We start from the raw sequence: 14,118 nt of genomic DNA, 5'->3' as shown, positions 1-14,118 counted from the left end.
GTTATGAACACGTGTTGCAAACCCGTATTTAATCAACCGCACGTCATCAATAGCGCTGAGGAGAATTCTAAAAGATCTCTAATGGAATCTACCACCCTTGATTTTCTTTTACCAGTGTATTATTTTTTTTACCCCTTACTTCATTTTATTTTTTAGCCTTTCATTTTTATCCACCTCAATCATTTATTAGCTTGAATGAATACTTTTGTTTTCACAGGTCCACGAATGTCATTTTTATTTATGATCATCCTTTTTTTAAATCTCGTTGATTGAAAAAGAATCTTTATATTATACTGTAGTATTATAATAAGATTGAATTTTTTAATTAATTTCAGATGTGTTATAATATAGTTAATAATCCAGTGCTGACTAACCAGAAAATAAAGTGGAATCTTATTGATAGATTAACGTTGTACGATGAATAAGAAATAATAAAGCGCAGACTTTATCGTAAAATAAGGATATAACGGAGTTGATCATCAACAAATTCTGGTTGACTTTGTATATCTGTGGATTATATTTTTATGACATTATTATATCAACGTAATTATCTTACCTAAAAAACAATAATATGTAATGTATTATAAATTATAAAAAGTAGAATAGATTCCAACGACTAAAGCCGATGAGTGATGATGACCAATGGGTAAGATAATAATATTGTGTTCTTACTAATCTTACTTACCTAATTATTAATTATTAAAAATCAAACCATTATTTGTTCAATAATAAAAAAGAATTACCATTTATCAAAGTAGTTTACCTATGTTGTTTTAAAATTTTAAGCCATCATTATGGGGAAAAAAATAACGAGCTAATAACATAGCACAACTAGGCCTAAGTAATATTGAAGAGTTTACCATATATAATACTATAAAGTTGAAGTTGTATTTATTTCTATATAAATAGTATTATACATAAAAATATGCACATTTGTATTACAATTAATGTTACAAGAAAAATTCCACGACAACCGACTGGCAACTGATTACTGATTACAACATTTACTCACTCAACTTTTCCTCTTTTCGTATAGAGGGGTTGACTGACACCATCATATAACATATTGAGTCAATTTTTCCGGTAAATTAAATATAAATACTAAATAGGCATCCATACCTATGTGCAACAACTGACTAATATCAATTTAAACCTTTATTTGTATTAATAATATATATTCTCCCTTAAGTTATCATTTTATCTTATTTATATGTCATTCTTGAACCACTTGGTACGTAATTACAATAGTTAATGAAAAATAGAAAAGACGACTTTGTTCGGTGAAATTTTCAAAGAACACACACTTCTCTACATAATTTACACAGATGTGTTCTTTACAAAATGTCATAACATAAATTTAAAAAAAACCTTGTCTCTAGAGGATGCAACTTATTTAAGTTTTTCACCAAAAATCTTTTGAATTAAATTTAAAATTCTCGAGCGGTATTAATCCATTTATACTTAAACATTTTAAATTCAATTACATATTTTTTAGAATATTTTATTAAAAAACAACATAAATATCAATATACCTATAGAATATTAGTTTTGAATGGATGATGATTATTGATTATTCGCTTATGGTAAAATGATACATGATACTTTTTAAGTCACTGTTAAAAATATTCATACTCATATAATATTATAACTTATATTGTTCAATTAAAAAATATCAAATGATTCTTGAGTACCTAACAATAACGAGTATTCAATTTAAAATATTATTTAAATAATTAAGCATAATATTTAAAAAGTAATAGTTTTTAGATTTTTATCTTATTTATTACTTGTTTCTCTACCTTGTACTTATATTTGAGGTACAAAATATATTATAAATAAAAAGAGTATGCATATAATTATATTTGATTACATTTTTATTTTACCACTGGTTTTTGTCATAATGATATATTATATAGCCAGTTAGCACTTAGTTATCCTCCATAATATTTCTATACTACTAGGTACCTATGGATTTTTAGTTTGAGACTAAAAACTCCATTTAGCTTTAGAGAAGCAATGAGGCTGTTGGGGCGAGGGGCTTAAGTTCTTAAAGCGCTCCTACTATACGGCACAGTAAAGTTGTCATTGTACGACGAGCGTTTGATTTTTTTTGTGAGTTGAGATATTCTAATATTAGTAGTTGTGATATTTTAATATTAATAGTTGTGATATTCTAATATATCCCAATATTCTAATATTGTTAAAAACGATAAATTATTTTTATTTTTTTTATGTAATGAATTATTCAAAAATGTATAAGGTTAGGTAACCTTTCTAGTATACAGAAAAGCCTCTAAGATGTTTTGTAGTACAGTATAAATTATCTTCTCGATCGCTTAACTTTCACAACTTTTCGCGATGAATATTGTATTAAATGTGTTTTTACAAAGTTTTCAATGTGCCTACATTGTATTTAAAACCTCATTTATATTATAGGAGTGAATGTCAATATGACCAGCTTATTTTATAATACCTTATAATATATAAGTATTGTACCTAAAGGAGGACATTTTGACAAACATACAACATAAAAGTGGTGTTGTAGTTTAATATTTATATGACATAATATATACTTTACAGCTTCTTTATTTTATACTTTAAGATCAGCGTATGGCCATAATATATCTACATATGATTGTGTTTTATGTAAATATGTTATTTGAGACATCCTATTAGTAATTTATGCCACTATTTGTGAACGTCATAAATCATAATTCTGTAAATGTATTACGTTCAATAGGAGTAGAAGTAGTTTTGTTAACATTTATTGCTGAATTTGATGAATTTATTTTTCTGAAACATGAACCAATATGTTTATGGTTTATTCTCACATGAATTTGTAATTTTACCCAATATTTTTATAATATTGGTAAATATACAAATACACTAACATTAGTCTTAATTCTTGGTTTTGAAGTAAATTACGCAGTAAACTCTCTAGTATTATTCTAAACATTAGGAAAATCGTTTAACCAATCGTCGCGTCGTTCAGAACTCTTTGAAGTTTGAATGCGATATTTTATCATTCTTTTTATATTTATAACAATAATAATACATTCGATAAGTGCCTTACCATCCAGTATTTAATCCGGAATCCGGATCTTTTAAATGTTTGTCAACATAAATCTTAAAATCTATTATAGAAAAAGCCGTTACATAGGAGGACATTAGGGGTGGGGGGGGGCATTGTCCGGAGCCCACTCATTTTATTGGTAACATTAATTTTGTTGTACAGTTTTAAAAAATAACTATTATATGTTTAATATAAATTAACACAAAAAATATTCAACATTGTTAAAATTTATAATTGTGTCAACATACCTTTTTTGGTAAAAAATGTCAAGATTCCCCTTAAAGTTATGCCTATACGTGTATGTGTTACCGGAAAAGATGATAATTTAGGAATTGTCGTGATTATCTTGTCATTGCTGACAATGACTGGAAAGGATATGCATAGTCGGATATTTCTTAGTTTTATCAACATTTCCGTATTATATTTGGCAATGTTATAAATCCGTATAAAACAAATACAAATAATACCTTTATCGGTGATCGGTCTGATTTTTGAACATCATCAGTATGGTCAACCCGGTTTTATGTTATCGTTATTCGTTTTTAAATGCTTATTACTTATAAACAATTTTTCAACAAATATAAAATTGTCGTACTATAGGTATCGTTATGGACACTTCCAGTTTGATACAGTACTGTACTGGATTTAAATGAAATGTGCTTCAAATTTGACAATAACCCAATGTTATTTTTAATTGAAAATAAACGTAGTACCAATAACTTTTAACAGGAATTCAAGGCCCCTGTACTTACAATATTATTTAGAAATCCATAGGTACATGTAGTTTTATTTCGGGACGGCACTGAACGGCAACGTCGCTCCAAAAATCGTTCTCAATCGTTTGATTATAAGGTACAAAATATTGTTTCTTTGATCTGCCGCAATCGTTCTCAAATCGTGTTATCAATAGGGTACAACGTTCTCAATCGTACTCTACCTGTCGCTACAATTAGCGCGCTACTTCCGACCACTGGTTATTGACGTTAATTCCTTACTAAATCAGGCATTATCGTTATTGACTATAGTCATTGTCAACATTGACTAAATGTCATCGTTTCCGGTAACATAATTATATATTTTGTGACCTTTGCTCTTTGGTTGAATGTAGATTAAAATGGCTATAACATTCAAATTCGCTTTAGCAGGTATACATAACTAAATAACTAATATAGCGACAATAAGCTTAGATTAAGACTACGAAAATTGGTGTTAGTTATTAATGTATAATATTAGGTATATATTGCATTCTTGTATATATTAGGCACATACGTGTTTCTGTTATAAAAGTTGTACATTTTATTTTTATTTATTAACTTTTAAAATGTTAACTGATGACTATACTATTTTTCTCAGTTGAAAATAATAATTAATGAACTTGTTGCTACAACAAGATACCCGTGGTACCTACTGGAAACAGAAGCAATTGATTTACTGCAGAAGAGTACCTATACTAAATGCTTCAACTCTGAATTACAGACTACAGTGCAGTATTTTCTTGTTTTTGTTTTTATTTACTAGTGTAAATTTTATTGGTGAATTTTTGATGGAAATACGTAAGTATTTCTCAGTGTAATTAATGCATTGTGGATATAAGTTTATTATTTTTTATTGAATCATGTTTACAATGGATTTGAACCATTAAATATTATATCGGTAACCATGATACATTGTTTATATCATTATTTAATATGAATTAGTAAATAGTTTTGAATCTATCTTTTGATATCGTTAACCATTTGATTGGACTTGGCTTATAACTAAATGCATATCAAACAATGAGTTTATAAATGTTTTATGACAGTGTAACTTCTAGGTGTTGTTAAGGGTCCCGGTGCCAGTTTTTCCAATTTTCCACAATTCTATAAAATTTGAAAATTAAGTTTTATATTTTGGTTGTCACCTCAATTATAAGACTTTTCCACTAATATACTACCGGATACCTATTTAGGGGGGGTTGATAGGGTGTATTATATCGAAAAAAATGACTTCGGGAATAACTTTTAAGCTTTGTAGAATTGTCAGATTTTTATGACTATTTTTTATCTGAAAAAAGAAGACTTCCTACAGCCCGCATCGATCTCTGATTTTGTTATTTATTTCGAATAATTGTATTAAAAAAATTGTAAAAAAATGCTTTTTATCTTGTATTTTCTTAGACATATTATAAAGTTTGAGAATAAAATATTGAAAAACAGAGATCGATGCGGGCTATAGAATATTTCCCTCTAGCAATTAAAAAAAAAATTATGAAATTTGGTTGATTCTACAAGGCGGTATCGTTATTCCCGCAGAGTGTATTTTTGAGGACAAAATGACATCGGCACCGGGCGCCTTAACATTTTTTTCTATTGCCTTATTTAGATGTTAGTTTATGGTAGGTACCAACATATTTATACTATACATATTTTACATTACAAATACAGCATTATTTTTTTATTTCACTTTGAGGAAACTACCACAAATGTAAGACTATGTTAAATTTTTCTAATCGAAAAATATCGTAATTAATTGATTATACAAGTTTCTAATATAGATACAATAAGGTTGATATCTGCAATAATTACTGGGATATATTATTTTCCAAGATCTTGAAGTTTATGAACATTGTAAATAATCTATGTGAATTAATTTGAGATATTGCTTGTAATTTTATCCTATAAATATAGGATATAAGTGGTGGCTATATTTATATACTATAATATGACCTATATTATACTTTATATTTGAAATATAATAGCCATAAATTGTTAGTTATTATTATTATTTTAAAGTTAAGATTTAAATAATACAGTATAGGTATTTTAATTTTTAATTGAGTTTAAATAATATGTTCATTATTTTTGAACAAATACCTATATAAATAATAAATAATTTTTATCAAACAATTATTATTATTCTAGTCATAACTAATTTCATCTTAAATATAGGTAAATATTATAAAATCAAAAAAAAACTAGAAACTATAACACTGTATTTATGATCCAATTTTCTATAAATAAAGCTAATAAACTTCAGTGAAATAGCTCAAAATTGTTAGTATAACTTCGAAATTTGAAGTTTTTCAATCCAGAAAGTCGCCTCAGGGATTTATCGACTTTTAAAAACTTTTATCCGTGTCGTATACCTACAGTAATCCTGTGCTCTTTTATATTGAAACTCTAACAAAAACTACTATATTTATTGTTTTATTTTTCATCTCTATCTACACTCACTCTTATTTTTTACCCCCTGGAGTAAGGAAAACTTATAAAATCGAAATTGGATTAGGTACTGTAAGCGGCCACCGATGACAATATAAACCGATCTGTACTTAGAATAGGTAGAAAATATATGTAACATCTATCGGAAAACTATTGAATTGATTTCATAATTCAACCATTCATCATTGTCAAAATGTTAAACAGAAAAAATAAAACATTTATCTGTTATCCAATGAAAAAGTACGTTAAAAAAATACTTGTTGCTATTGTAATGGTAATAATATTTACCCTTAAAAAACGATAAGAGAATAATCAAAATGATTAGGGGATTCTTTTTCTTTGGGTATCTTCAATCCAACATTTTTGAGAATATGTTTTTTCTCATTTCTATGCCAGTTGCCTGCCAATTACCGAATACAGTTTGATGGTTCATAGTACAAATATCGCATATTTTGAGATGATTATTTAGATATATTATATATAATTATGATTTATGACACGATGTTTAATTGAGGTTTAACCTTAAACCTAAGAACTTAAAAATATTCGTTTTTCTTATTTGTGTGATTTTGAAACGAAGTTTGATAATGTAATTGCTGCGTTATCACTTACCGATGTAAAGACAAACAACTTATAACTTTATTCCAAAGAATTAAATGTTTGTGAATTTCGTATATTGGAAATTTGTAACATGGTAGATACCTATATATATGTAATATATAATATGGGGGATGGAGTGGCCGAGCGGACTAAGGCACCGACGCCGGTTCGAACAGGCCACGGGCGGCATTTTTCTTTGGGCAGTCACGGTGTCCGGAGAGAGAGGCCGCCATCCCCCACCCGGACATGGCAGATACCTGCCATGGGTGCCCACTTAAAAAATTCTGCCAATACAACCTAACCAAAACAAACACACACGTGTTCAAAACCTACAGTACCCTCCCCCACAGTTCCACAGGCTAATGACCTCAGCTGCCAAAGCCTCATCCCCCACCAAAAAAAAAAAAAAAAAATATATATATAATATATAAAGATGATAACAAAGAGAAAATAATATATTTTCATCAGTTTTATAGAAATGTGTACCTATTCAAACAAAAGTAACTAAGTAAATTAAACAAGGATTATATAAGTTATAATTTATATTAGACTAATTAAATTAGAATTGATTAAATCTAAATGTATCTTAAAGAAGAAATATTAAGAAAAGTCTATTAAATAGAATATTAATATTTAAACATGTAAACCTTTGTTCTTAATATTGTTTCGTCGTATTAATTTAATTGCCTCGATTTCGAAGCCAAGATGATATTAATTATGCCTATAACAAATAAAATTACTTTCTTAACGTTATTTAAATAACTATCTAGATGGTATTTTTACTTTACTTAAAGCAATTCCATTCAGATTTTAAGTAGAACTGACAAGGAATAACAAAGATGGTACGCATATACAATATATATATACATATTTAAAAAAACAACAATCTGAAATAAAATAAATACACTTCAAATATTTATTTGTTATAAAATTAAATGTGAGTAATAACTAATATTTCAATAAATATTTGAACGTGATTTACTTTCCATATAATTTGGCTATAATGAATAAATAAATTAGTTACTAATTTGTAGGTAGGTACATTATAATACCAATAGGTAGTAGGTACCTACTGTCATACAATATAAATGATAAATAATTAATTATTACCAACATTTACATCTTGTTAAAAGAAATTATAAATTATGTATCAATATATTACATTTTGTTGTTTAAAATAACGTAGGTATAGGTACCAGAAATAAATCTAAACGTTTTTTTTTTTTTTTTGAAATTTTATATTTAGTATTTAATTATGTTCGAATAATTAATTATAGTGTAATGTATATGTATTGTATAAAATAATACTATTCTCTAAACTACTATAAAAAAAAAAATAATAATATGTTTATGTTTAAAACAAAAAATGTATAGTTACAACTTACAACTTACAACTTGTGCGGATATAAAGTTTATTAAACAGTTTTGATAAAATAACAAGATAACATAGAATTTCACATAAGTTAAATGAAGGAGCCAAAATAATTGGATAACAATTTTTACCGTTTTCACGACGTATTTAATAAAAACAATGTTGATGTTAATGTTATTAATGTTAATTTAAAGTTGAATGTTATGCACATCGCTACTGCTGATCCACGTACTAAAATCAAACATACAAAAAGAGATTAAATAGACAATTAAAATGTTTTTTCTTCAATTATAAATAATTTTTATTTTTTGACTACCATTTTAGAGATACAGATTATTTTTTAAATTATTATTATTAGTTGTATTTACATTCCAGGGATTTACAAACATTTTATTAATTTTAAGTTTGGTATACTACAAGAAAAAAATCTGTATAAAATCCTATTTTGGATTAATTTATAAAATATAAATACGAGAAAATAAAGAAAGTACAATGTAAATCGCTTAACACTTAGGTTAGTAATATTTTGTAATTTTTAAGAGATTCTTTTATTTTTTTCCACCATTACTATACTTTTTGCATTATTTTGTAAAGTAAAAGTAGAGAATTTAAGGTTAATGTTAGCGAAAGCCGAAAGTACATTTATCTGTACAAATTAAATTAAAATTTATGCATGCAATTTGACATTAATAATTATTAAATAAAACAAGTACAAAAAGGACAAAGAAAGGGCAATAGGTATATAAAAACATGCAAATATAAATAATTTACATGTTTTTTTGCTAGGGATTCACACTATTATTTTTGGAACGCGTTGTCCTCTCGTATAGTCGTATTATATACAATTATTTTTACTGAAGAACTCTTACGTAAAACACATGATATTAGTTTTAAATGTATCTACGCAGTAGTTTGACGCATGCACTATGAATATAGGTCCATTTAAAGAGATAACTAAAGAAATATAGGTAATTTTAGTTGAGCAAAATGTCAAAACAATGATGTATAGGTGCAACACGTATTAGAATATATTATAGTAGATAATTTTTTATTATGGTGCAACTAATATAATCTATATTTAAATTTGGTATCAATTTGTAAAAAATAATACACCCACATAAATAACCTACCTAGACAAATACAATATATACAAATAATTGTCCTACTATCCTGCACATGTTAGGTAAGTTACTTATCTTAAATTATAACATTTTGTTTTATTTGCAGCTCGTTTATATATCTCGTTATATTTTAGAAAATAATAATTTTAACCATATTATATTTACATTCAAATAATTATTTATAAATGGTAGGTACACAGTATTTAATTATTTTATAATTGAGTTATTACTTATTCATTTTAATAGTATCAATATATATTATTTTAAATGTATTTATATTTCGTGTCGGTGCACTATTTATTTTTATAATTTCGAATTTTGCATAACGATAACCCTCTCCCACAATTATAAATACGCCTTTTATATATAGTGCTTATTATTTATAACAACCTCCAGCCTGCAAGTCTCCATATTGTTTTATAAAATAACTTTAGTTATATGTGATAACTAAGTTAAACTTAAAAAGTTAAATGTAAACAATTTTTCTTTTGAATGCTTCAGTAACCATTTTTCAGAATTTCACGAAATATATACTATTTACCATACCATGAAATTATGTTCGTATTTTTATCGGTTGAAGTTCTTATAAATCATTACTGTCATATATACATATTAACCATAGACAAACTCAGTGGCGTAGCCAGGATTATGATGATGACAAGTTTATTAAAGTTTTCATATATAACTAATACATTTATCAGGGGAACACTGGACAGTGGACACACTCTATTTTATGACTGATGTCTGATATTATAACTATGTGGATTAAATGAACAGCTGTCATAGTCATACAATATGAGGTATAGCTTTAGGTTAGTTGTCAATATATTGATATAGACGTATTGCTAGTCAATATATACTCAATATAATACCTACCTATTCAGAATTGTATGATATACCTACTGACTCATAAATTATAGTTTTAGATTAAATTAAAAGAATTATTGAACACAGATTGTAAAACTTGTACCATCGCATTCCAATATACATGGCAAATACGAATCTATCACCGAAAAATGAAAACTGTGAGCTAATTTTTCTCATTTGCTAGAATTTGTAATAATCTTTTAATTTTAGTATATTATCCTGTATTCATAATTTACGTATTTAATAAAACCATTCTATGAACTTTATATTGAAAAATCTGTTCACATTTATAAAACTAATGTAGATCATTAACATTAATTGATTATAGATATAACATAGGTACTTTAATTTAAATTATGAAATACACGAACACGGTGTTTAAATGAAATTAGATAATTGATATTTGCACTCACCTAAGAGTATTGCTTCACGTTTGTATTCCTTAGGAGGTGGTAATGCCTTTTGACGACCTATATTGATGATGGCTTGACATGTAACTTTCATTAAGCCATTGTTGAAGTGATCAGGAGATATTGCCAAATTTAATTTGGATATGCTGATGTACAAACCGTTGCGTAATTTTTCCGAGCGGTCGTAATTGGAAATCACCTAATTAAAACGTTTGCCATTTACGTAAATAATAATAATCTATCAACTTTATATTATGTTTATAATAATTATTAATCATACTTGACTAAAGAAGTTATTGAATTATATATAGTTGATACATAATTATTTCATAATTTTAATATTAATTCATCTACAATCATAAAAATTAAATATCTATTTCATTGAACATTTTTAAACTACACAAGCGTATTGGTATTATTTATTTTAACTAATTAAAATATTTTACATTTGCTGATTAATAACATTAATTTCATATGTATTTGAATATTTGATGTTTTGATTACTTTGAACGGATATTTATTTTTTTAGAAAATATTTCCGAGAAAATATAATTTTAATATTAACCAATTATTTTTAATTACATCGTATATTGAAAAGTACAAAAGTTGTATTGAAAAGGTGGTAACAGATTTCACTCGGAATGATTAGTTTCTGGTTCTATATTTAAAAATGTTTTTTTTTTTTAACTAATCAGTACAACTAATTAGAATTACAAATATTCTATTTAATACGCTAGAATTTAAAGTCACAAGACATTTTTTATTATAACAGACTTCAATGAATAACTTTTAAAGGTTTTAAAATTCAAAACGAAAATGTACTCTGTTGTAAAAACTTTTTTCCATAAATATTAGTTTGAATACAACTCATTAATTAAGTGTTGAATAATTAGTTACATTATTGTAGGATTTTATAGTATTTACCTTTACAGACTATTACATAGTTATAGTGTTACATAAATTCAGTTTTATTGATATTTGTTATTTTGATTTATCATATTACTAAGTGTCAAAACAAATCTAACTTACCATTTTGTCATTAATAAACCATCGGAGTCTTGCAGCGGGAAATGATTCTCCCGATGTACAATTTAAATAAATAGTGTCACTAGTTTGATAAATTCCTGAGCCTCCATTGATTTTGGTTACATCTTTTTGTTTTGGTAAACCTAAATGAAAGTTAATAATAATTAAATATTATTTTAGGAGTTCAATATAGGTAGTAAAAAGTTTAATGATTTTACTTAATACTATACGTTAATATTTTTTTTAATTAGTTGGTCAAACATTGGTTTATTATTAAGTACCTACAGGAACAAAAAAAAAATTAGTAGGTACATTTAGTTTTAATTTATTACTTGTTAGTTAATTTAACAAACCATATCTGAATGTTTTGTATATTGAGTAATTTTATACAATTATTGACTTAGAATATTACATTACGGATAGGTTTTTACATAATGTATATTTAATTATTGATTTTAATTAATATTTAATTTAAATGTGACGTGAAGCTAAAATTGTTTTCGAATTTTTAAAATATTTATTGTTTTGAAATAATATATTTGAGATATTAATTTAATCTTTTTATATTAATTATATTTTATTTTCCATCTAAAAATATGATTTGATGCTTTAATTTATCGCAAATTACTGAAATAACAAACATTAAAGGATGAATATATTTTAATAAAACTTAAACATATTATTTTATACTTATTTATTAGTGTCGAAGTCTTGAGGGCCCTCTTATAAAATTATGAGGCCTTTTTCGGGGTTTGCTGTATCTTCAGCACCCCCGCTATTGTTGCGTTACTAGGTACTATGTATTTAAATTGTGTCGTTCACATTTTTTTATGAATATGAACAACTATAATAGTATATTTTTAAGCTTTTCTAAAAAAAAAAAAATTGCTTTCTAAAATTATATGAAAAAAGGCCTCGCTAATGTTTGATGTTTATTGGTAAATGTTCATAAATGTGACTACAAAAATTGAAGTTTATTAAACTAAAGGTTATACTAATCTGTATATACCTAATCTGAAGGTTTAGATGATTTTTTTGAACCACTGACCTAGGTACGTGGTTTTAAGTGGATAGACAGCAATCAAGAGCGAAATACATATTTTATAAATAATGAACCAGTCAAATATTTACATAATTTCTCTGTAATATTTTTGGAAATATTTCATCGTTCATTCTCATCCGTTATCTTAGTACTACACACACGTTGTCCCGTAAACATAATATGACATATACATTTACATACCTCATTGGTATTACAGTTAATAATAAAGGATATTCATATTTATCTATTGTCAAATGTTCAGATTAGAATACTGAACAATAATATTGTGCCACAGAGTCAGCGTGTAGTATTTTTTTGTTATTTTAAAATATTATAACGCTTTGTGGGTGTATATAATAAGAATAATTGGTAGGTAACAAAAGCTTCGTATGATTTGTTTCAAAATTAAAATAAAAAAAAATATATACCTTGGCTAAGCGTGTTTTTAATTCTAATCTATTATAGTTTGCAACACCGCCTAGCTAGATACCTAGGTACTTTAATGTTCGGTGATACGCGTGTTTAAAACGGACTATGTGTAATGTAATGTGCACTAGTAAAATACATATTTAATAATTTGTTTATATGCTTATGACAAGTTTACATTATTATGTTGTCTAAAATGTGTAAAAATATATATGTTCAACATTTTACAAGCTATTATGTAAACGACAATATCCTACACAACTCGTTACATAAAAAATGTATACTGAAAATGTACAAAAAAACAACCAAGAGGGGGGGGGGGGGTGGGAGTGTACCATGTGTGGCTTTAGTCAGGCAGGTAAACGGGATACACAATAAAGGTTTTGTTAAAGTGCAAAGTTACGTGTTTTTACTTAGTCATTTCGGACGTTTAATAGTAGCGCGTATACATTCGTTTGTGAATGGGCTATTAAAATAATTGGGTAAGGGAAATCGACGTATTGTGCAGCGATGTTATGGCAGTGTAAGCCTGTGACCATTTTTCAAGGGGCCATCATAATAATAACAACGCTGTCAGGTCCCTATAGTAAGAAGGCGTCGCTGAAATACTTCGAGGACACACGATGTGTACACAGTGGTGAAGTATTAAAACATAATTAATATTAACGGCTCTATCCCGATGAGTTTTCTTCGAGACATTGATGTATTCGATTTTGCGCATAGCTTCCTTGTTTAAGGCGAAACCTTTTACCGGTTCTCATAATTAAGGCGATTGCAAATAGCGTGTGCATTCTTGTTTTATAACCACGACTGTTATTATTTGTCAACACTATTACATGTAGGTATCGTTGATTTTTTGATAAAACTATGTTATTCAATTCAGATCATTCTGATTTTTAAATTCATCTGTCTATTATATCTATAAACGTATAAGAATTTAATTTAAAAAAAACCTCAATATTAGGTTACATGTTTATTGAT

At 26.6% G+C, this 14,118-nt stretch overlaps 1 protein-coding gene across 3 annotated transcripts in view; it reads right to left on the bottom strand.

Moving 5' to 3' along the window:
* Positions 1 to 7,814: 7,814 nt before the first annotated feature.
* The window catches only part of LOC132939003 (uncharacterized), a 41,122-nt gene continuing 34,818 nt past the window's right edge, over positions 7,815 to 14,118 (bottom strand). For all 3 annotated transcript variants that reach the window (XM_061005992.1, XM_061005993.1, XM_061005994.1), the window contains exons 5-7: positions 11,673 to 11,812; positions 10,647 to 10,842; positions 7,815 to 8,476 (exon numbers count right to left, since the gene is read on the bottom strand). In XM_061005992.1, the coding sequence (XP_060861975.1) occupies positions 8,382 to 8,476; positions 10,647 to 10,842; positions 11,673 to 11,812 (431 nt within the window). In that variant the 3' untranslated portion in view covers positions 7,815 to 8,381. The remainder of the gene's footprint in view (positions 8,477 to 10,646; positions 10,843 to 11,672; positions 11,813 to 14,118) is intronic.

The sequence above is a fragment of the Metopolophium dirhodum genome, chromosome 2, assembly GCF_019925205.1.
Source record: "Metopolophium dirhodum isolate CAU chromosome 2, ASM1992520v1, whole genome shotgun sequence".
Classification (NCBI taxonomy): domain Eukaryota; kingdom Metazoa; phylum Arthropoda; class Insecta; order Hemiptera; family Aphididae; genus Metopolophium; species Metopolophium dirhodum.
This window is presented reverse-complemented; position numbering and strand designations above follow the sequence as displayed.